Source organism: Barbatula barbatula (genome assembly GCF_947034865.1).
Source record: "Barbatula barbatula genome assembly, chromosome: 13".
In the NCBI taxonomy this organism is placed as follows: Eukaryota; Metazoa; Chordata; class Actinopteri; order Cypriniformes; family Nemacheilidae; genus Barbatula; species Barbatula barbatula.
In genome coordinates, this window is record NC_136776.1 from 20,677,661 (window position 1) to 20,700,354 (window position 22,694).

The following is a 22,694-nucleotide window of genomic DNA, read 5'->3' on the forward strand; positions in this document are numbered from 1 at the left end:
GAACATTTGATTCATGAATCTGGGGCTCTTTGTAGTTTCAAAAGAGCGTTATTGAAAAGTGGAGAACTTTGAGTGATGAATGGAGATGGGTTTAAAATTGGCATTGCTTATCAGAAATGTTGTTTTGGGGATTTTAAAATACTTGCCTTTGGTTAATGTACTGTTAAGGGAACATGTACGTACAGTAGCGTTCTGCTTTTAACACAACTTTGAGTCCGTTTTCAAGCATTTCTTTTTATTTTACTTGTATCTGCTACTATTCCATTTTTATTATGAGGTAGAAAATAATCGGCCTAATAAAATTAAAAGTGCAACTATATTACAAAATTAATTGATGTACTGTACTTTATCATTAATCTTGAGAACTAGTTCACTTTCAATTCAATGCAGTTTGTAAGAGGAAAAACATTTAGACTACACGTTAACTGCAATAAGTCAAGGCCAAACTAACATCTGTGTTGACTTCTGTCAACTTCCTCCAACACGTGTGTTTGGGTGTGGGTCGTTCTCTCTGGAGACCTTTGCATTTCTTCTCCAGAAAACAACGACTTTTTTCAATTCAAAGGGTGGGGCCTTATAAACCATGCTACACATGTTCAGATAATCCAACAAACATCATCACATCCACAACCCACATATCAGAAGACGAGTCAGTGAGACATGCAGAAAAGCAAACACATTCAGCCCACAGCCCTACAGCCACGAACGCTGTCAAATTCGTGAGAACTTTCACAAACTTTGCAAAACTTGCTTTCAGTGGACATCAGTCCAAAACAAGGCGGTCTTCCACAAGACAACTTATGTCGGGTGAGTTTCTGCTGTGTCATTTACAATATGCAATAGGCTGAAAACTGTTAGACTGAGACTGAGATAGACTGAGTTCCCTGAGAAAAGTTTGAAATAAATTCACAGAACTTTAATTAGCGGAGTAGCCCGTGTACTGTATTATGTCTCAAAATGACCTTTAAGAAGGATGTGTACCAAATTCTGTAACAAAGGTTGGCGAGACGCCTATATAATGCACACAAATTGTCTAGAAAAGCAATGTTGCTGTACTTCCGCTGGTAGAGCATTGCTTTAGCGAATGTGAAAAAATGTCGCTTTGAAATGCATAAATATAATTTTTATAAGTTATTGTATAGTTTGTATCCTACACTGTAAAAAAAATACATTAAAATGTGACATTTTCTGTCAGCTGGAGCGACAGAAACATACGGTAAGAAAAAAAAATTCTTGTAAAATTACAGGATATAACCAATTGTTTTCCTAGGTTTTCTTGAAAATTAGCTGTCCTTTCCTGTAAATTTACAGTTTTGGACCGTGTTTCAAAAATAAACCAAAAAACTGAAATTGTCTGGCAGCTGGGGTAGTAACACTCAGGGTTTTTTTTACATGGAAAGTCTGTAAAAAAATATCAGAATTCTGTAAAATTCCTCAAGATTTAAATTCCACAAGCTTAGTTTCTTCTTAGTTGAATGTGTTCTTGACTGATAAGTCTGTGTGGTCGGCTTGCTTTGACAGCCAATCAGATGTGACAGCCAATCAGAAGCCAGCTCTGATATGGAGTTTGTCTGCTTCGGTTAATAGGTTCGCAGTCGGATATCTGTCAGCACTTTCTAATCACAACTAACTTAAGTCTTAAACAAGTTCATGCATAGACAATCCACAGTATCATTTCAAAAGGAAAAGTATAGTTTGTCTTATCTTCTGGTCTAAGGCAGTTTGTGCTGTTGGACAACAAACGTACAATTCATTCATGATGAATGGGACAGAAACTCCTTTACTGGACGTAACTTCTGACAGTCTTTATGTAGGGATCACTACAAGGCCTCCAGTATGGATATCATCAAATGACACCTGTAAGTGTGCTTCTCTTGCGTCTGAATAACTGCATATATTTATTTGTAGTCTGTGTTTGCCTTTTTTGTGATTCCAGGCTGGTAATGCTTCCTTCACGTTGCCCTTTGATTTAGCGCCACTGAAAAGTGCACCAATCGTGTATGTTCACGAGGGCCTTTCGTAAAATCTGACCTTGAGCGAGCAGAATGCCACGTTCAGAGAAAGCCTTTCTGAATCAAGCTGAACAACATTCAAAGCGAAGTAAGACTGTGACAAAAACGCAGATTTAAAAGAGAGAGAAATTCTGTACATAACTAGGACCGTCACAATATCAGATTTCATTGTATGGCTATCTTGACCAAATATAGCGAGAACGATATCATCGCGATAGCTAGGGTTTTCAACCAACACACACTATGCACTAAATAATTAATCGTTTATTGATTCAATTTGCACTTTTTCACCCAATGAAATGATTGAGAAAGGTTGCGAAGGTTTTATCATACGTGAAGTATTAACATGATATTGTTAATTGTGGTTTTTAACTTATAGCACTACTATAGGTTCATATATATGATATACTGTATTAGGTCATATATAATGTTTCTCCAGTTTCTTTCTTGACTGTACCTCTATAAAAGCCACGACTGACAGCATGAGGCATCGTCGAAGGAGAACGCATTGATTCAGCACCTGTCAACTCGCTATTCATGCAAACAACGTACACTGAGCACAGCGACTCTTTTGAGAAAGTCTGAGCTTTGCCGTGACTGGCAGGAAAGTGGAGTGGCTGTATATTTTGCCGTTGTCTGAAAGATCTCGGCGCAATAAAAGCCCTTTCTTCCAGTGACGGTCCTCACTTTAGCCATTATGGAGTGTCTCTCTGTAAACAAATTGCACACCACTTCAGCACACAGACCACCGATGAGAGAGCAATGTTTCGAAAGCTTTATATTATTGGCCTGCCATACACAACTTACAGAAAGAGAGAATGAGGGAGAATACTTATTACCTAAATAAAGGACAATGACGTCATATATTAAAGTGTTATTTGGACTGCTGGCCTCAAGCTGATGTTCTCCACAATTCACCATTAACTCTTTAGAAATGCATTTCATCTTCTTGCTAGAGGCTTGCTAGACACATCTGAACCGACTCAGACCCGCAAATATTGTGTTCGTTCTACACATACCGTAATATCGCAAACTGTCTCTCTGCCTCACTATTTCAGTGTGATTCATTAAGCAAATTAAAGATAAACACAAAATAAACCAAATGAAAGATTCATTTGTGTCGGGATGTGGTTATGAGTTTTAGCACCTGCACCGTTGCATTGCTGACACTCAAAAGAGAACAAGAACAGGAAATGTATACATTTTGTGTATATACTGCATATAGCTGTACGGCCGAAAGTAATTGTCTTACGGACGTGTTGTGGAGTGCGATTGCGATTGCGAATGACATCCACAGCATTTGAACATGAGTGTCCATGCGTGTGCACACCTACATGGAAAAATATTAGCGTAACAGCTTAAAAATGACCTAACGTGTATATTGTTCACAGTAGGTTTGGTGTGTGCGTTTTCTATTCCTCAGGGGCTACTGGAAACAAGTAACATGCTACAAGAGTCCATTGATAGAATAGAGAAGGTACAATTGAACTACAATTGTGTGGGTGTGCGGGATGCACATACACAAACACACCCACACTGTGGCTTCAGATAAAGAGGGAGTGTCACTTTATCATGGACGCTCAGAAAGTCACCGACGCCGAGCCGTATGTCTTCCGAAATGTGTCTTAAAGTCGTGTTTTCACACGTAAAAGCCGTTTGAATTACTCTTGTTCACCTCTGCATTCGATGAAAGTCTTCATGTCACATATCACTATAAAGCAACATGCAAAACATAAAATATTGGTGAGAGTTTACCGTACGTTTGTATTTTCTAACATTCGTTTTACAGCGTTTATTCATTTTGATTCAGTGAATAAAAATAAGTGCATTTACAAATGTTACCAGATACAACTTTTGTTTGCCAAATCTTCCCGAATGCTGAAATTCACGTGAGCTAAGATGAATAAATGTCGTGAAAGTATTGTTCGTTGTTAAATCATATTAACAAATTGTGTTAAGTAATGTTAACAAATGCATCGTTGTAAGGTATTACCCAAATATTTTCCTTCAAAAAATGTGAACTAAGCCTGACTGTGAGGCCGCGCGATCTTTTTCTCGTTGTGTTCTCAAATCTAGAATTTCTTTTGGACATTTTCATGAATCATTTAGCACAGATGCCACATGTATTATAGATACATGGATATTTGTGTTTGTCCACTTTTACAGAATCTAAAGTCCATTACCCCTTTAGAGCCCTCCTGTGCTTAAAATAATAGGTGTGCAATTAGGCATTTACCCAGAATTCCATAGTACTTCTGCACTCCCCTATCACTGATAAAGTTGACACAGGAGTCAAGGGAATAGTGGCATGTTTCCGATGCAGTCTGGGATGTAAGCAGACAGGAGTGTTGGGAGTAATTATTGGCTTGACTGTGCAGTGCATCTTTAAGCAGGAGGGTACAGTAAGATCTGCCCCGGATCGATTCCCAAGATCATTTACTATAATAATAATCATTACAAATTATTTTAATGGTTACAATACACATCTCAGTAATTACAATAATTGTATTTATATAAAATATAATTCACTTATTTTAATGACAATAATAAAAAAAACAATAATACCATTACTACAACTTCTATAATTATTAGTAGTACTAGTAGTTGTGGTAGTTTTATTACACTTATACTTTTTGTTGTTGTTCATATTTACAATATTATTATTATACTTTATATTATTGTTATTATTAGTAGTAGTAGTAGTAGTAGTAGTATCTATTTGAAGTTCACATCTTTGAGATTTCTTTGTGTGTAAAGTTAAATTGAAAGTTGCTGTCTTTAATGGTTCGTGGAAATACATTATAAGATGACCTGGACAGACTACAAATCCAAAATAAATTCTTCATTGAATATGAATAGCAAAAAGAAATTGTCTCATTATCTAAAAATGGAAGGTGCAATTACAGCACTGTTTCGCCCACCACTGAATTAACATCTAATGAAAATCAGTTTTCTCACAAGCACACAGGAATTAAGATGTTCTTCACCTTCAGCTTCCAATTTATTTCTCGAATAACTTTTTCTTCCTGAATTGTCTATCTTAATTGATCCGTTAGGGAGGAAAACAATATTGACTTGATCGTGACTTCATGGTTACCATGAGAATGACGGGTGGACACGGGTAGTTGTTGCGCTGTGCTATTTCGACTCTTTTCTTTGGTAAAAATGCGAATTAATCATGATAAAATGGTTTTCTACGGCTGAACCTATTTAAATGTTTATGGAAATCTAAGTTCCCGTATTACATACGTTCCCGTATTACATACGTTCGATTGAAAGTCGTGCTGGGTGACACGGAAAAGTGGAAATTCTTGACCATGAACACGTATGAATACAGTTCGTGACAATGTCACGAATTCCCGTGAGACTATTCAGAGACCACTTAATCATTCATACTTCAGGTTGATATTCCCGAAAACTGTCAACTTTGTATATTCTGTAAAACACGCTTCTGAGGAACATCATCCATTCTTCCCATTCTCTCAAAAATAATGTTCTTCTTCCCCAGAGTGGATGTGCGGAGGCCGTTTTTACGAGCGTCCTTATCAGTGCCCGAGATATCAATTTTTCCAGAAAAGTAGTTTTTGCAGGAAAGTAATTTCATCTTCCCCTCCGCTGAAACGCAAAGGCTGATCTAAAGAGATCACCAACACGCCACTGGAACCAACCATCACAGAGATGATGTTTTTTTAAAGGTAGTTTAGTTTGTTTGTCATAAAAATTGAAAAAAGTCAATTTTGATCAATTTGACCGCTACTGGAAATCAATAGCTCCACAGTGGCGCTACCATACCTTTAAGATTTCTAAATACTTTCTAGTGAATGGACACTAGTTTATAGACATATCCAACACATTTCTACTGTGTTTATTTGTTTTACTTTACATACTTTTCCGTTTTTTTCTGACTGATAACTTCGCACAGTATCTCAAATATGCACACCAACCTAAAAACCCTTCTGCTCTATACCTTGTATTTCTCTTTATCACGCCACTGTCGCGGCATATGTGACAAAGACAAATCGAATGATGAATCAAAGCGTCGCGTACCGCACGTCAGGTCTGACGATCGTGTCTGACAGCTCCGCGCAGCCACGCGTTTGATGGGACCCTTTGATCTCCTGAGAGAGCGCGTGTGTAACAGAAGTGGAAATGGCGAGTCCATCCTGTCAGGCAGGTGTCTGGAAAAAAGAGGCACGTCCTGGTTTGCCTGTACACGCCTGTCCAGACATCTCAACGTTTTCTTATCTGCTTGGGTGGTTTTGACACTCTGGACAGACTGAGTCAGTCGATGACGATTTATCATCATCAGGCCTTTGATTCTGCGGGGTTTCACCTCTTATCTTTAGATGTCATATATATGTCGGATTTGTAGCCTACATATTGAATACAAAAGGGAATACATTTATATGATGTGACCTATAGAAAAGTGACCTATAGAAGGTCACTTTGAAGCATTTAAGGAACTGGAATTGAATCATATTTACGTTTACATTTATTCATTTGGCAGACGCTTTTATCCAAAGCGACTTACAAGTAGTTTTTTTACAGTGGCACATTACTGCAGAGCAATCAGGGGTAAGTACCTTGCTCAAGGGCACTTCAGTCATGACCTGCTGGGACTGAGATTAGAACAGGTAACTTTCTGATCACAAGCCCAACGATCTAACCACCAGGCCACAACTGACCAAGAGGGACACTTATGACATTTCTGTTCCCTTGACAAATTCAGTCCCTATAGGTCCGTTGGGGTCACTTTTACATTGGTGCTACTCCAGTTTATAATTTGAGGTCACTGAGGTGTAAAAGCAGGCCCTTTCCTGTTAGATTTTCTCATTTCCGAATGAACCCATTGTGTCTTATTATTAATTGACCTGCTTCACAAAGAATCGTCCCAAATCGGGTCCCTTGTGTGTCCACGTGACTCTCTGTCTACGTCCGGCCCTTTCTTTTCCCTCTCGCCTTCTTCCAGATCATACCAGAGTTAATGAGAACAAGGAGAACATCTGTCAGATGTGCGAGCTCCATGCCCCAGAAGTAGCGTCCATGTTTGTGTAAATGTGAGTGTGTTTCGCCTGTAAAAGCTCTGTGTCCCACTATGACTCGTAGTGCCACTGTTTCGGGCCCTCGGAGAGCCAATGACATGCTGCAACACGCCACTGTGACAGCTGGGAAATGATGGTTCAGATAAATAAATCAAATGCAAGAAGAAAGAGAATGTTCCATCTAAATCAGGCCATGCCTTGTATGATAAGCTTGCATTCTTCATAAGAAGCGTACTCTACTTGTCTTCAGTCACAAGACACGTTTGTTACCCAAGTCTTCCGTTCGCGGTTTCTGACTCGAATCTGATTCGTCTTGATTCATCTGAAATCATAAGGATGTCACTTTTTTCAGAAGTTATTAGCTGCATTGAGCCCAGAGGAATCATGGGATTTGACACATTCGCTAAGATGAACTCAGAATAGGAGATGAAACCTCTCAGTGCTGGAGTTGGCTGATCTTAACCTCAAAACGCAAGCTCCCTTTAATTGTCATTTCCCCTTTAAACATGTCAAAACACAGCGCTGCTAGCTGTTAGCGCTGGTGCGCTTTAGCAGTTCTGAACTTGAGAAATCCATGTTAAACGAACGCTTGTGTTCACTCATTTGAGATTGACTTCAAATGTCAATTCAACTTAATCAAAAACATTTAACAACGAGGTCGCGTTAAATTGTTAGCACAGTTTAAATTGCGAACGTGACCTCTGTGAGAAGTTTCCCACAAATCCTACAAAGGCGCAATTTCGACCAATGGTCTCCAAAACTAAAAATCTGTATTTTATACCTTGATTTTTATCAAAACTATTGTTGGAATATAAAACGTATAAAAGTTAAATAATTATCATTAAGTTTGGCAAAGACAAGAACCTTTAAAGAAAAGAAAAATCTTAACCAGCCACCTAGCAACCACCCAGATCACCTTAGCAACCTCATAGCAATGCCTTGGCAACCCCTTTATATTGAATCATTGAGTTTTGCACAGGAAAACATGCCTTAAGACGTAAAAATCCGGCTGACGGTGAAATAGTAAAAGATATTTACGTGATGTGCTGATGCCAGAACTGCGTTCAATAATGTCCTACTAAACATCTTAGCTCTGTTGATCAAAACCAAGCACTGCAGGTTGTCCGATAAGATTCACTGATTCACAGTCTATCAGTCATTTCCTCCATAGCTCATCTGAGTCATATCGACGGTGCTGACGGAGAAATGTTACATTGTACTGACATCAGCTGACGGAGGAAGCTCAAGCAGTCAATGTGGAACATTTCATTCTGAGGACATTATCTTCTGTGCTGAAAAGCACTAGGCCGCGTCGCGGTTTACCGCCCGGTTAAGTGAACTGTTGTGTTCTGGTGATGTCATGGGTGCAAAGGGACTTTTTCAGTGAGTATTTTTAACAGGATGTTAAAATCTCAGGAGTGAAGTTGTGTCCTGTTTTAGCTTAGGCTATATTTCTGTATGATTCATACAATGCTGGGAACAAATAAATATTTACTAAAACAAAACACCGTGTTAAAAATATGGCCGTGTTATTATAAAGTGTATTTAACGTATGCTGTCTATTAAATTTTTTTTAATAATATGATAAACAGAATTCATTATGCAAAAACATTTCAACACAATCACACTGCAAACTATTTTACGAGGTGGCTAAGTGGTATGAATTGGTACGATCCATTCTTACATTTTTGTACAATTGGCTTTCGCGCCTGTGACGTTAGAGTTAGGGGTGGGGCTACAATATTTCCTTTTAAAATGTCTGTTTTTATAAAAATCACAACGTGCAAATTCATGCTGTAGATCAGGCTGACCGTTTTTAAGTGTTGTGACGTGACCTTACATGTTAAATTGAATTTGGGACGATGTGATGATAAAAAACCTTTTTTTGCATTTTATGTACAGATTGGTATCAAAATGGGTCAGCATTTGATGTTGACACGTATTCTGGTTTGTCACTCCACAAATTGAAGATGAAAGTTTGTTTGAGAGAAATATCCATATTGAGAGCACTATTAACGTTAATGTCTAACTTACGTTATCCCTCCGCTGCACGTAAACCTGAGGCTTGTTTTAAGTTACGGTGACGAATGCAGCATTTTATGTTATTTTCCATGGGACACCGTCTCTGTACAGGAGCTTTTGTCACCGTCGTTTGCTGGAAAAACAAGTCTCTGGTATACACGCAGCCGAGGCATAACAGATATATGGATATCTATCTTAAACAAACGCATTGATTCGCTTCAGAAGACATTTGTTAAGACCACAGAGCCGTGTCCAGGAGTTCTTTGATCGATGGATGCACTTTTTTGGAGCTTCAAAAAATTGCCCCTATTCCCTCCCATTCCACCACTTGGATGAAAAATGAAACGTGGCATTATTACTCCGACTGCATTACTCTTCAAGAAGAAAGTTGAATTCCGTCAGGGTGCCTTGAGGGCGAGTAAAACACGGGGAAATTTTGTTTTGCCTCTGAAATATCCCTTTACATTTGCATCTTGTTTCTGTAGAAGTTGTAGCAGCATGCTAACATATCTCACGTCTCTGTATTCTGGCACATAACTGATTTCCTCTTTGCAGGTTTCTGAACTGTTGCTAAATTTAGACTCCACACAAAAAAGGACTGTTCATTGTTCATTGTTCGTGAATGTGATTTTTGAATCTGTAATTTTTCAAACATCGCAATATTTCGCACATCTAAGTCAGCGCTTCTTTACTTTTTATCTCATTTCTTTGCTAAAGTATCTGTTCAAAGAGTAACATGTTTAAACAAAGACCATTTATTTCCCAGCGCTTGGGACATTTTTTTGGGCCAGATGTGATTGCCACTCAGTTTTCAGACTTTCTTTGAGAAACCTGCACATTTCAACTGAACCTGCTAAAGAAACATTGGACCTACTCTCCAGTTGTTAGAGCTACACTTACAGTTTCTAAGCCCATGCTGTTGTCGCTTGATAAACCAGGTACAGTAACCTTGGCAACAAGGATGTAAAGATAGTATTTAAAATAGATTGTAGGATTAAATGATGGAGAAAATTTACTCGCTGTTAGTAGCGTTTCAGTACAAAAACTTTAGGCTTTTGTGTTTCTTGTTTAAAGGTACAATTCACCGCCAAAGTAACTTATATTCCCGTTAACTGTACGCATCTGAGGATGCTTTTAGATTACAGATTTACAGTACAGTGGTTTGAAGATGTACATTTGACAGCCACGTGGTTCTCTGGGAATCGAACCCGTGACCTTGACGTTGTTAGCATCATGCTATTCCAGTCGAGCTCTGACAGAAACGTCCAGCCGCGGCCTCACCATATATTTTCCGAGTGAGTGGCTCGACGTATGTTTGCTAAGCTGTCTCTTCATGTGCGCCGGCGTGGAAAAAAGCTTTTCGTTCCTCCGAGGAAAATATTAACGGCTCTTTTAGCTTTTTTCCACAACCAATCATCTTGTCATTTTGATTTATCTGAAGTGTATATCTCGCCGCGTGCGTCTGAGAGCGAGAAACTATTAGGTGAGATTTTTATGAGCAGAACAGAGAGGTACAAACTACTTCCAGGGGGATGAACTTATGGCTCGATCCAGCGGCTCAATTTCATTTCTCGCTCTCGTCGTCTTGCGAGACGGAGAGAGTAAGTCTGCGTTAATATGCTTTAAATTATAGCAGTGACTACGGTAAAGACCTCACAATTACCACACGCAGGTTTATCATCCACGTTTGATTCTTTTAATATCGCTGTTCCCAAATTCACTTTCATTTCCTTAATAAAAGCAATTTAAACTATATTATAACAAACTTTTTCTCACTTAGTTACAATATAAACAAAATGCACCTTTATGGTTTTGTTTCCACAATGGAATTTGATAGGCATAAGATATTCCACCTGATGGTTGAAATATACAGTTTTGAGACTGACATTACACCGAATATCTTTGAAGTTGTATATATTTTCAAAGTTATATACAGTAGTTTTTTTTCAAAGAATGCGTTAATTTATTTATTTATCTAGAAAATAGGACTTCAGAGCTCAAATAACTGTAATATATAATAATGCTGTATTGTTTACTGTACTTTTTCTTACGTATTCCACAGTCACACATGCTGGTGTTTGACTTTCTTTATAATGCAGTACACATACACACAGTCGCTCTTAGTCACACTTTTATAGTCATTAAAATTCATACGTTGATCTTCATGGGTGATTGTTTACTTTCATTATTCTGGACGGCAATAACATGCGGTTTTCAACTCTCATTGCGCTCTTTGTATTACAAACTATTAAAAACCTTTCTGCTGACCATGAACCGTTTGCAATTACATATTTGGTTTTTGGAAACTTAACCACGACTATAAATTATTTGTTTAGAATCGATATAATGACTGAAATACTGTTATCTGTTGTCATTATCCTTGGAAATAGCAAGGGAATTCATTTCTAGCCAATACAAATTATTGGCTTGTAAATAAAAGCATAGGAGACCTCCAAAAAAGTCCATAAAGTGCATTAGACAACAAACAAAATATTAGTCCTCTCCCTGCGGGTTCGGACCCCACATGGGTCAGCAGCCCACTCTCGTGATATTTTTAACAAAAATGCCACTTTCACGAATGCTCAACGCACGGCCGCTGTCATCCTCGTTTCTTACATCTATCAATTCCTACTTCACTTTATAAATAAGAAATATGTTTTTCTCATCTTTCCATTTCAACTCTAATGTAAGAAATGGAATAACCAGAAAAGGAAAGACGCCGGGCTTAAAAATCATTCCGCGGTAACTGCTAAATTCATCAATAATACAACAAAGCCGCTAAAATCGGATGCAACCGATTTCAGCGAGGAAAGTATGAATTCTGTAAAGTTGGGTCATTTTAAATTGATGCGACGTTAAAACCAAGCCGGCGGAAAACAAAACCTACAGTAGCATCAGCGGCATAAAACACAAGTTTAGAGTGAGGTCATGTGATCGAGCTCTAAGCTTGTGGAGGTCTCCAAAAAGAACATGTACAGTAAAGTTTTCTTTATTAGGAAGATATTGTTGGAAATCTGGAGTGCTCGCTTGTGTTTAGCTTGTGAATAAGATGTTTTAAAGTCATAAGTTGTGTATGAATCTTTGTAAGAAAGTGAGTGATCGACTATCACAAGATCAATTGTGAAAGACATTTGAAAATAGCAGAGTTTTCCTCACACTGCTAAAATAAAATAAAATGTAATACAATAAAAAGTGGTTAAATTAAATAAAATGTAAGAAAATAAAACATAATTTGCTTGTTTTAAGCATAAAATTCCATAATTTGAATAATATTCTTTTATTCAATCTTTAATAATTCTTCTCAAGTATATGTATCTTGACTTTTTTCTTAGGGATTTGTACTGGAAAATAAGACAAAAATCCATCCCACCCAACAGCCTCCGCAATCAGAAAACCGTCTGCCGTGCATCCAAACAGCCGCCTCTCGCCTCCATTAATTTTGCAGAAATCCATCAGAGAGTCTTCATCAGGACCCATGCGAGCTGTCTATCAGCATGCCTGTCTTTAAAAGACAAGGTCTGTTCGGGCCTGACAAACAAAAGCCGTTATTTTGACAAATTGCCCACAGATTAGGGGCGTTTTTAAGAGCTGGGCCCCTCGAGGAACCACGGGAGTGAATCTGCACTGGGTGTTTTATTGTCTTATTGTTTACTTGTGCTGAATATGGGGCAGGTGGGTAGGGTTACAGTGATGGAGCGACTGACAGTCTGAAGGGTCTCGACTCTGTAGGGGAAGTGCGCAGATCAATAGAGGCCCTATTTGTCATTCTGCATCAAAGAGAGGTTTTGAAAACAACGTTTAAGTCGACAATCAAAGAAGAAACGTTCGCGAATCTCGTTGCTTTGATTTTAATTCATTGTGGATTTGAGGTTTTTGTTGTGTGTTTGTTTGTAGCATGTGTGCACTGGCAATATATAGCCTAATAATCTATCAAATACATTTATTTTCACGGACTCTTGTACACATACACCTTCAGTAATCGATTAAGCAACACTAAAAAAACTAAAATGGGACAGATTTATTTCTTATTTTAGTGAATTTATTTTGAGAATTATTTCGTATTTTTGAAATGCAGTGAAAATACAGAAATAAATAGCAGATTTAAAAGTTTTGTTTAAAGCAACATTATATTTTTTAATTTTATTTACTTACAAAACGTGTTTTTTCTGGAGCTCCAGCGGCCGAAATGTGACAGTTTTTTTACTGTACTTTTTAGCAAAGGAAATGTTTGCTGTGAATTGAAAGTGAATTATTGTGCCTACAAAGTTTACAAAAAATTATCAAATATAATGAATACTATATACGACAAAGGCTACTTCAATAAAATAAAGAAATGAAAACAATATTGTTATAAACGTTTTTTTCTGTGTTTCAGTCATCAACCTCACAGACACCATGAAGGACCCTATGGCTGGTAAGAACAAGAAACATTTCACAAATTCACACTACTGTAGGCATAGATAATATAACCACTAGCCGACAAAACACATCTGAGTGTTACCTAATTTACAGAACGGTAAACAGCAGAGGAAGAGATGCGATCTGCCGGGTCTGTCATGCATCGAGTGTGTGTATAAAACAGATGGACGTGTGTAAATGAGGCAGTGACTGATGTAATGTTGAGCCGCTGACGAGAGATTTAATGAGGCTTGGAATTGTGGGTAGTGGCGTGTGAGGGGAGATGCTAAATAGAACCGAAATGAAAAAAAAGGAATCAAGAGATGAAAGATGAAGATAGAGAGAGCAATATGAAAAACAGAAACGCGCAAAGGCTCCGTGCCAAACGTAGGCATCAGCCATCCAATGCTGTCACGCAAACAAGTGTTTGCAGTCTTAAAAATAAAGGCGGTAAAAAGGTTTTTATAGTGCTAGAAGAAATGTTTTCGTCAAAATAACCATGTGTTTTAAGAACGTTTGTGCTAACATTTATACAACGGTATAAAAACGTTATTTCTAAATATTTTGGACAAACCACTTACCATGTGTGAATAACGTTTGAATTCCTATTTTTATAGTATAGCAATGACATACAGTATATTATAACACTATTATTATATAACTTTGAGAGAATTTTTTAGGAAGAACGTTCTTTGAAGATGTGTTCTTTGTAAAGTAGGACAGTAAAAAAGGCTCTTCACGCATGACATAAAAAACTATAAGCATCCATAATTTTCTAAAGTGTATCTTAAAAGGCATCACGATCGTGCTCTTTCCCTTTTTTCAAATATCCTTCGTGTCGCAAGCACACCCATTATGTGTTAAAACTCTGCCTACGTAGGGAGCTCACTAGTTTTTGGAAGAGAGCCACAGACACCTCTCGCTCAATTCTCTCTCCTCTAGTTCCAGGTGCTTCATTACCATGATTTCCTCTCCGAGGCTCTCTTTTTTTCTCGCTCTGTGTTATTGACTCTTGCTCTTTAATGGCTTGGAGTGGGCAGTGCATTTTAAGCTCTGATTAATGATGCTGTAATGATAGGCTAACACCTAGATGTAGAAGGTAATGAAGCATCGAGGAGCCGTACAAACACACTCACACACGCTCCGAGATCATGTCACACATAATGACACAACACAGCTGAGGTCTTTCAGGTTGTTCTACAATCATTCAGCAGACTTAATTGAGTTCTCAGTTGTGTTTCAGTTAAGTACTTTGTTTCTAATGAAATTCGAGTAAAAGTGAGGTGATGATGTTGACATAGTAAAGGAATCAAGTAAACTTAATGTGAATGACATCATTCGGATAACCGAGAAAGGGATAGTTCACCCAAAATAAAAATTCATTCAATCATTTATTCACCCACAAATCATGTCAAACGTGTATGACTTTCTTCTGTTTTGAAGAATGTTGGTAGCCCAACAACATTTGCTCCCATTGACTTCCATTGGATGGACACGAAACCACAGAGACATGTCTCAATAGATCTTCTTTTAAAAGGGGTCATATATGGGTTTTTAATGGCGCGTGAAATAAATGATGAAAAATAAATGTATTTGTGGATGAACTGTCCTTTAAGATACAAGATCTATTTCATGAGAATCCATGAAGCTTTAAGTCTCAAAAGTCTGACCTGACATTCCATCTTCTCCTCCATTAAAAAGAGATAGAAACAGGTTTGGAATGACAAGAGTAAATGACAATTATAAAGGAATTTAACTCTTTAAAAGAGAAAGCCCCGCAATGGATGAACATTTGTCTATTGAAACCCAAGTGCAAACATCTGCTCTCCACTCCACGCAACTTCTTCATCACTTATCCCCTAAATGATCCTCTTCACGGTCCTTCCTCGCCAACATGTGCTCTGTCTCTAAAACTACAGCGTCGGGATAGTTTTCAAGTACAGTGAGATTTCACACTTCCTGTAGGAAAGCGAGACGCTTCTGGAGCCAGTAAAAATCAAATCAGTGTCGATTCAACGAAATTATATTTCTGAATGTTTTTTGCTCTTGTTTCAGATGTGGCTCAAGATATCTTTGAATCGGTGGATGCTGCTCTGTTGGGTAAGACCGCAATCAAACAGTAGTTCTGATACAACTATAAACGTATCACACTTATTATATAACAGAGTGTTTGAATGAATGCTTTTGATATTTCATTTGTTCAGGTGGGCATCACTGCATATATTTAACAATATATACAAATATTAAACACGTTCACGCAGAGTGACTTTTTCAAGTAAAATCAAGAAACGAGAAAATACAAACTGAATTAATTTACAGACACTAGATTATCATTAAGATTGGGGAGCACTTTTGATTTGGACCTGTAACCCCCTAGGAACCACACAGGGCACCCTAGCAACACCTTAGCAACACCTTAGCAGCCTCATAGCAACTGCCACTTTTCTCTTTTTTTCACACATTATTTTCCCCAAGCGTGCCGAGCGTTAATTTGATGACTTTCCCTTAATTAGTATCTCAATAAATACATTAATGTGATTGATGAGTAATACTATCTCGTTCTATTGTGGCTGTTCCTTTAACTAGGAGTCTCGGTTGTAGCGGTCATCGTGGTGATTTTGCTGTTGATGATAGTTGTTCTCCGGTACATGGCCCATCAGAAAGGCACCTACTACACGCACGAAGAGGCCTTAACATTTAAAAGTGACCCGGATGTGCAGATAGTCCAGGAGATCCAAGACATCCAGGAGGATTCGGAAGAAGGTTAATGTCATAGGAACTTATACAGTTTGTGCGTCAAGTTATCAAATACGTTCGTATCAGTGTTTTACAGTGATGTTGCTGTTGAAAACGTTGTGTTTTACAGAGGAATCATAGTATCTTCTGGCAGCACGTCTGTCAGGATGTTTCCTGTGTGAAGTGCATCACCGTGAGAGAAAGAAGGATCTGTCGTGCCTCCACTTGCTTTTCACTCTCATATAACAGCCACATCTCCAGATGTCCTTTTCTTTCTGAAAGCTTCTAAAAAAGAGAACAGATTTCCATGCAGAGCGCTCTCGTGTCTAACATATCTTACTTCATTATGTGCCGCACTGAATACTCGTGTACTAACAAAGATGAATGCTGAGTTATTTTCGGGTGTCTATTTTAAAGAGTCACTTTGTTGTTTTGGGATTTTGTCAATTTCTAATCTTTATTTTAAAAATGTCCAAATGCAACAGTGTATGTAAGATAAAAAAGTTTCAGTTTTGTGTGAGTGTTAAATAAAATCTGATGTACTTTTGCTGTAGACATAAAATGAACTTTTTTCCTGCACTTTCCACAGACGTGATTGGATATTAATATCTATACATGAGTAGATACCGATGTGAAGGTTAATTAATGTATTTGTGAGCCTTTCGCTATGCCTAGAAGTTTAATTATTACTTCTCTTAGTAATTATTTAAATCCTCAACAGATCGCGTTGCTGAAACGTTATATTATATGGAACAAGCGTTGTGTTAGACTTGAGCCAAGAATAGGAACCATGTCACTGCAGTTCAGTACAAATGAGGTCAACTGGGTGCCCGGTTATCATTACGTATATTTATACGCGAACCGTACATAACATAACCCATCCTTTGTGACATTTATTTTAAATATAATTACATGTATTTTATTTAATCGTGTATGTGTGAAACTTTTCTAAGTCTATAAATAATGAATGTGGGAGCATTTCAAGTAAATGCTTTAAAATCACCATCTTTACTACACTGCTTTTGATACCCACTGATATCTTCTGAACCGCTTAACTCCTGCAGAACCCTTTTAAATCCCCCTTCAAGTCGGTAGTCACACATCACATATTTAAATAAGTCTGAAATGTGTTTGCTGACCAGAATGCAATGTAGATTCAGTATTATCACTAAACTCTATAAATACACATAGAGGAGAATGCTACGCACAGCGATTTCTAAATAACGTAAACAATGCGCTTTCGGCGATATTCCATGTACAGATCTAAAGAAAAACAAACAGCGACTGTTGTTGTAGACGTTCAAAAATAGCCACGAGAAACCAGAGCGTTCGAATTAAAATCCACATCAGCGCAAACGCACCAAGACTTTCTTTATCCGAAGCAGTTTGTGGAAACTGGTACATCTCGGTACTACGGAAGCCAGTGACCTGATTAGGGCTGGATGAAAACTGTTTCTAATTAGTGGTGAACGCCGTCACCCCCCCCCCCCCCCCCCGAGAGTTGAGCTGAAATAAAGTGTCAACAACAGCAGGAAACTTTGAAAGAAAGCTCCGATATAGCATGAACACTGGGGAATTTGCACGTACCCGAGCTCGCGACTATGCGTCCATGCAAAATACAATTTAGGAGCGAGAAGCTCAAACTAAAATCTGGATGATCGAACGTAACCGGTTCTTTCTAAACCATTTAGTCCGCATTTGAGATCTCTGGTTTCCAGAGGTGTAAGCGACTACTTTGTTTGTTGTATTAAAGGTCCAGGGAGTAATATCTAGTGGCAAGGTTGCGAATTGCAACCGACCGCTAACTCCACCCCTCCCTTTCCAAACACTACGACGGCTGACAGAACATGGCAAATTATGCAAGGGTGGCCCGCGGTGTATGTATATAAAAAGTAGCTCATTCTCAGGTAATAAAAACATCACGCTTCATTATGTAAGGTCTTTATACACCTCTGAAGACACGGGTATGTATATTATATTGCATTTCTATCAATGGATATTACACACGGGACCTTTAAATGGTTTAATATGATTGAGAATCAAGCGATTACCTGAAGTGAGCTTTCAGAGAACACTTTGTAAAAAAAATTACACAATGGAGCAGATTTGATTCATCTCGGCTTGGACGTGAATCATCTTCAAATGCACCAATTCGCATTGATTCCTCGTCTCCGAGGAAACCATTAGGGGGAATCAAAGCGACATCTATGACAGAACGGGTTTCAGGCCTGTTAAGAGAGGTCAACCTTCATCTGAGTTTCTGAAACAAAGACATCCTCCGTCAGACATCACTGTACTATTGCAAGACAATTAACGATTCATGTCAGTCGCTGAATTGCTAAGAAAAAAGGAGTTTCTACTGTGGAAAACAACCAGGTGCGTCTACAAGATGTCTGCTAAAGATCTGGAAAACATCTGCTGTATAAACGTCTTAGAAAAGGCTGTTTTACACACATTGTAAATCATAAACATCTTCTAGATGTCTATATGATATCTGACATTAATCGACAAATTGCAGATGAGCAGACATCAAATAGACGTCTCCCAAATATATGTGTGCTATCAGGGAAACAGGGAAACGGATATTCATAAAGAATCATCAATCTGGAGGGACATTAAGGTTAGTAAATGACAGACCTTTTTACTCTTGGTGGACTGTTCCTATAAGAACCTATCTTAACCTTTAAGCTCGATTATGATGTAAAACGCAGTAAAAATTGCTTACAAACAGGTCATTGTTGTGCATCATTTGTTAACAAACCAAGCCTTGTGTCACTTAACTAAAATGTAACAAATTAGGCATCTCAAAGTTTGTTACATTTTCATTTTCGGAGAGAAGATGCTGCTTATTCATCAGACAATCTGGGTGTATGAGCTGTTGATAAGGCCAAATGTTTTTAGCCTTAAATAATGTCTTAATGTGATTTTGCAAAGCAGCTTAGCATGGATTTCAGTCCTATATTTTCGTGAAGCCAAAGTTGAGCGTGTGTGTGTGTGTGTTAACATGTCCGGAGGACAGTTCTGAGTGGCATGAATTTAATCCCATTTCTCCATCTCCAGCACTGCGGAACCAGAGATAATTTACCCCGAAACCATCTCTTCCTGCGTCGCCATGGGTGCGGAGTCGACGCCAACCGGAAATTAGCGCAGGTTTGGGTGAGAGCAAATATTGGTTTATCTAATGCGTTTTCATTATCCGAAAGGAGACGGTATTCCCACACTCTGGGAATCTATTGTCTCCAATTCCGCTCTGGAGCTGAGCGAGCCACATTTTCCAAATGCCCCAAATAGGATCGGCAGAATTAGTGATAAAGCTTTGGCACAGGCTTCTGTTGAAAGTTCAAGCTGTTAGATGCTTTGTGAAAGCAGATGATGCTGTTTCCATTTTATTCAAGCATCTTTAAACAGGGGCATGTTGTGTAGGCCCGTTCTTAATAGCTGAAATAAGAAATTATATTATGAAAGGAAATTAATCATTTTCTTAGGTACTGATGTTTTGCTTCGCTGAATGCACATTGCCACATCTCACTTTCATTTAATGTGAAAAGAATTGGTACTCTTTGTTGTACTGCACATGTTTATTAAATGAAGACATTCAATACTGAGAATAATTATTTACACTGAAGCAAAATACATACAAAACTCGAGCATATGGGAGGTTCTTGATGCCACAATGACGTTTTATTCTCTTTTTGATAATTGCCCCTACGCAAATCCTACCCCCCTTCGTTTACTGTCGCTATGTCCGACAAGCTTTCTGTATCAGCCATGCTGATTTCAGACAAGGTCTGCAATATGGATTCAAGGGATACAGTTTATATTTATAGACTTTTTATATTCTTGTGGCTCAGTGGTTAGATAATGGCGCTAGCAACACCAAGGCATGGGTTCGATCCCAGGGGATTGTATGTACAGTAGTCAGAAACAAATGTATAAAACAATGCAATGTAAGTTGCTTTGGATAAAAGCGTCTGCCAAATAGTTAAATGTAAATGTATATTTAAGATTTGAGATAACTGTAACAATAATCATACCTATATTTACGTCCACTCCAGCAGACGAGAACTTACGTTATTTTAACCTCACACGATGCAGTCGGCTGCTAGCGTTACCGTCACCGTCACACAAATGGATGTAAAGCTAACAGAAATGTGGTGTATAAAGTGTTTATGGTAATTCGGAAATCTAAAAATCTACAATCTATATCATCTATAATTCGTACATTAATGATTCCACCAATATCGTCTCTCGTATCTGTATTGGTACAGTTGTGATGTTAACTCCTATTCTCTATATATCTATATATATATCTCTGTTTACTATTACAATAATTAAAAAGCAATTTCTTTCCTATTAATCGCCAAGGCTTTACTACGCCAGGTTTCTCGTACTAGTTTATTTGTCAAACAAAATGTTGGTCAGTCACGAGGGCACATAATATCAGCGTTATGATTGGTCAGATTGCCTGTCAATCACACTGCTTGCTACAGGTCAATTGTGTAAATTGTTTTGCATGGTTTTCTTGAGATTAACCCAACATTTATTTGATAAAAGGACACGTTATTTTCCCCGTGTGCACAGAGAGAAATTTGAGTTGATTCTATTTGAGTTTATTTTAACAGTACACATTAGAAGGACTTAATTTACCGCTCGACACTAATGTCTTCAAACAGCTGACGTCCTTCGAGGAGTTTTTCTTCATAAAAACAGAATCTATCAAACTTGATACGCAAGTAGAAAAAGAGAGTTATAAGCTGTTTTTCATATTCCTCGTAGAGTTTGTTGGCCCACGGTTACATCAGCAGGAAACAATAAAGCAAACATCATCTGTCATTCAGTAAATTCTTGATTTCACCGATCCACTGATCTGCAGGAGAACCTCAGAAATATTGTGGTATAATCTCAAATACACAAATCCTGAATGGCTGTTTTGTATGACCGTAAAGTAATAGTTTGCCCAAAAATTCTGACATGAATTACGAAACTTCAAGTTGTTCAAACCAGTATAAATGTCTTTTTACAAAAAAAAGATATTTAGAAAAATGTTAGCATCTGAGATTTTGGGGGCACCATTGACTACAATAGTGGGAAAACCATTTTAGTCAAAGGTGCCCCAAAGCAGGTGCCCAAATATCTTTATTTGTCTTCAACAGAACAAAAACATATACAGTACAATATCTTTTCACTGTGGTAGTCAATGGTGCCCCAGAAAACTCAATTGCTAATTTTCTTCCAAATATCTTTATTTGTGTTCAACCAAACAAAGTATGTATTCAGGGTTTTCAGGATGAGTAAGTGTAATTCCCTTTAACTACAAATACATTTACATTTATTCATTTGGCAGACGCTTTTATCCAAAGCGACTAACAAGTAGTTTTTTACAGTGGCACATTACTGCAGAGCAATCAGGGGTAAGGTGTCTTGCTCAAGGGTCCTTCAGTCATGACCTGTTGGCACTGAGATTTGAACCTGCAACCTTCTAATCACAAGCCCAACGCTCTAACCACTAGGCCACATCTGTGGCCAGTTTCGCACTTTAGAGCAACAGAGAAATGCAGAAATTCAGAGAAAGACATTATTTCCCTCATGCAGTTCCTGTGTCACAGAAATGATTTGCCTTCGATGCTCCGGGATTTTCAAAATGTCATTTGAAATGGCACAAGGTGGTCTGTAGTTTGTACGAACGGCAGAAAAGGTTTATTTTTCTCCCCTGGCCTTTGAGTACAGTGCGAATACCTTCATAACGCAAAAATCAACTATGCTATTAGGGCAAGCATCCCTCCAGGGTTTAGAAGTTTTTCACTATTGCTTTAAAGTGCTTCCCTGTCTCTCGCTCGATTTAAAGAAGAGCTTTTCTTTTTTGAAAGTTGGAAATCATAGTTATTGAAAAGATAGGTCACAGCAAAAAAAATCTGAATGTGTGTGATTGAGGGTATGCGTCTGTGTGATGATTTTGCTCTCCAGTGCTTTATTTCCAAAAGGTCAAGAAACAGACGTCATAAATGCTTTTGCAGCTCTGGTCCACATCAGACTCCTTTAAAAGTCACCACTTCAAGAAGCATTGATAAAATTTGGATATTTTTATGCCGGTGTTAGAATAACAAATTGTTATGCACATTCGGTTATTATTAAGGATAATAACAATACTTATTTTACATAAGTACTGCCAGCAGGCATCTCCCTGAAAAATCTGAAATAACAAGTTGGGACGATTCCCATGAGCCCTCCATACTTGTTCTAAAGATATCTTTACAAATTTTATCAAACTATTTAACTGATAATAAAAATAAGAATGTGACATGTCCAAAAAAACAGCTTTCTCTTTAAAACTAGGGCCGTCACTGTAGCACATTTTCACTACATGGTTAACCTGACCAAAGGAATTTCCAACAACTATATTATCGCAATAATCCAAATTTTGTTTGTTTTCTCTTTTTTTGTCAATAAATATAGTAATAATAATCTTGTGCTGAATTATTTACGA

General features: G+C 37.9%; 1 protein-coding gene across 2 annotated transcripts; it reads left to right on the forward strand.

Annotated features, from left to right (window-relative positions):
• The first annotated feature begins 594 nt into the window (after positions 1–594).
• LOC306903076 (uncharacterized protein) lies at positions 595–16,757 on the forward strand. 2 transcript variants are annotated; one of them, XM_079472021.1, is made up of 5 exons: positions 595–807; positions 13,452–13,490; positions 15,530–15,574; positions 16,061–16,237; positions 16,341–16,757. In XM_079472021.1, the coding sequence occupies exons 1-5, from the start codon at positions 801–803 to the stop codon at positions 16,349–16,351; spliced, it is 279 nt and encodes a 92-aa protein (XP_079328147.1). In that variant the 5' UTR covers positions 595–800; the 3' UTR covers positions 16,352–16,757. The 2 variants fall into 2 exon arrangements, with proteins under 2 accessions (XP_079328147.1, XP_079328146.1); XM_079472020.1 differs by lacking the exon at positions 595–807 and adding an exon at positions 1,594–1,859.
• The last annotated feature ends 5,937 nt before the right edge of the window (positions 16,758–22,694 follow it).

What these genes read in the sequence shown, in the direction of transcription:
- LOC306903076 (XM_079472020.1), top strand. Translation starts at nt 1,757, where the DNA reads ATGATGAATGGGACAGAAACTCCTTTACTGGACGTAACTTCTGACAGT. An exon ending in CATGAAGGACCCTATGGCTG is followed by an intron (nt 13,491 to 15,529) that starts GTAAGAACAAGA and finishes CTCTTGTTTCAG; the next exon opens with ATGTGGCTCAAGATATCTTT. An exon ending in GGTGGATGCTGCTCTGTTGG is followed by an intron (nt 15,575 to 16,060) that starts GTAAGACCGCAA and finishes TCCTTTAACTAG; the next exon opens with GAGTCTCGGTTGTAGCGGTC.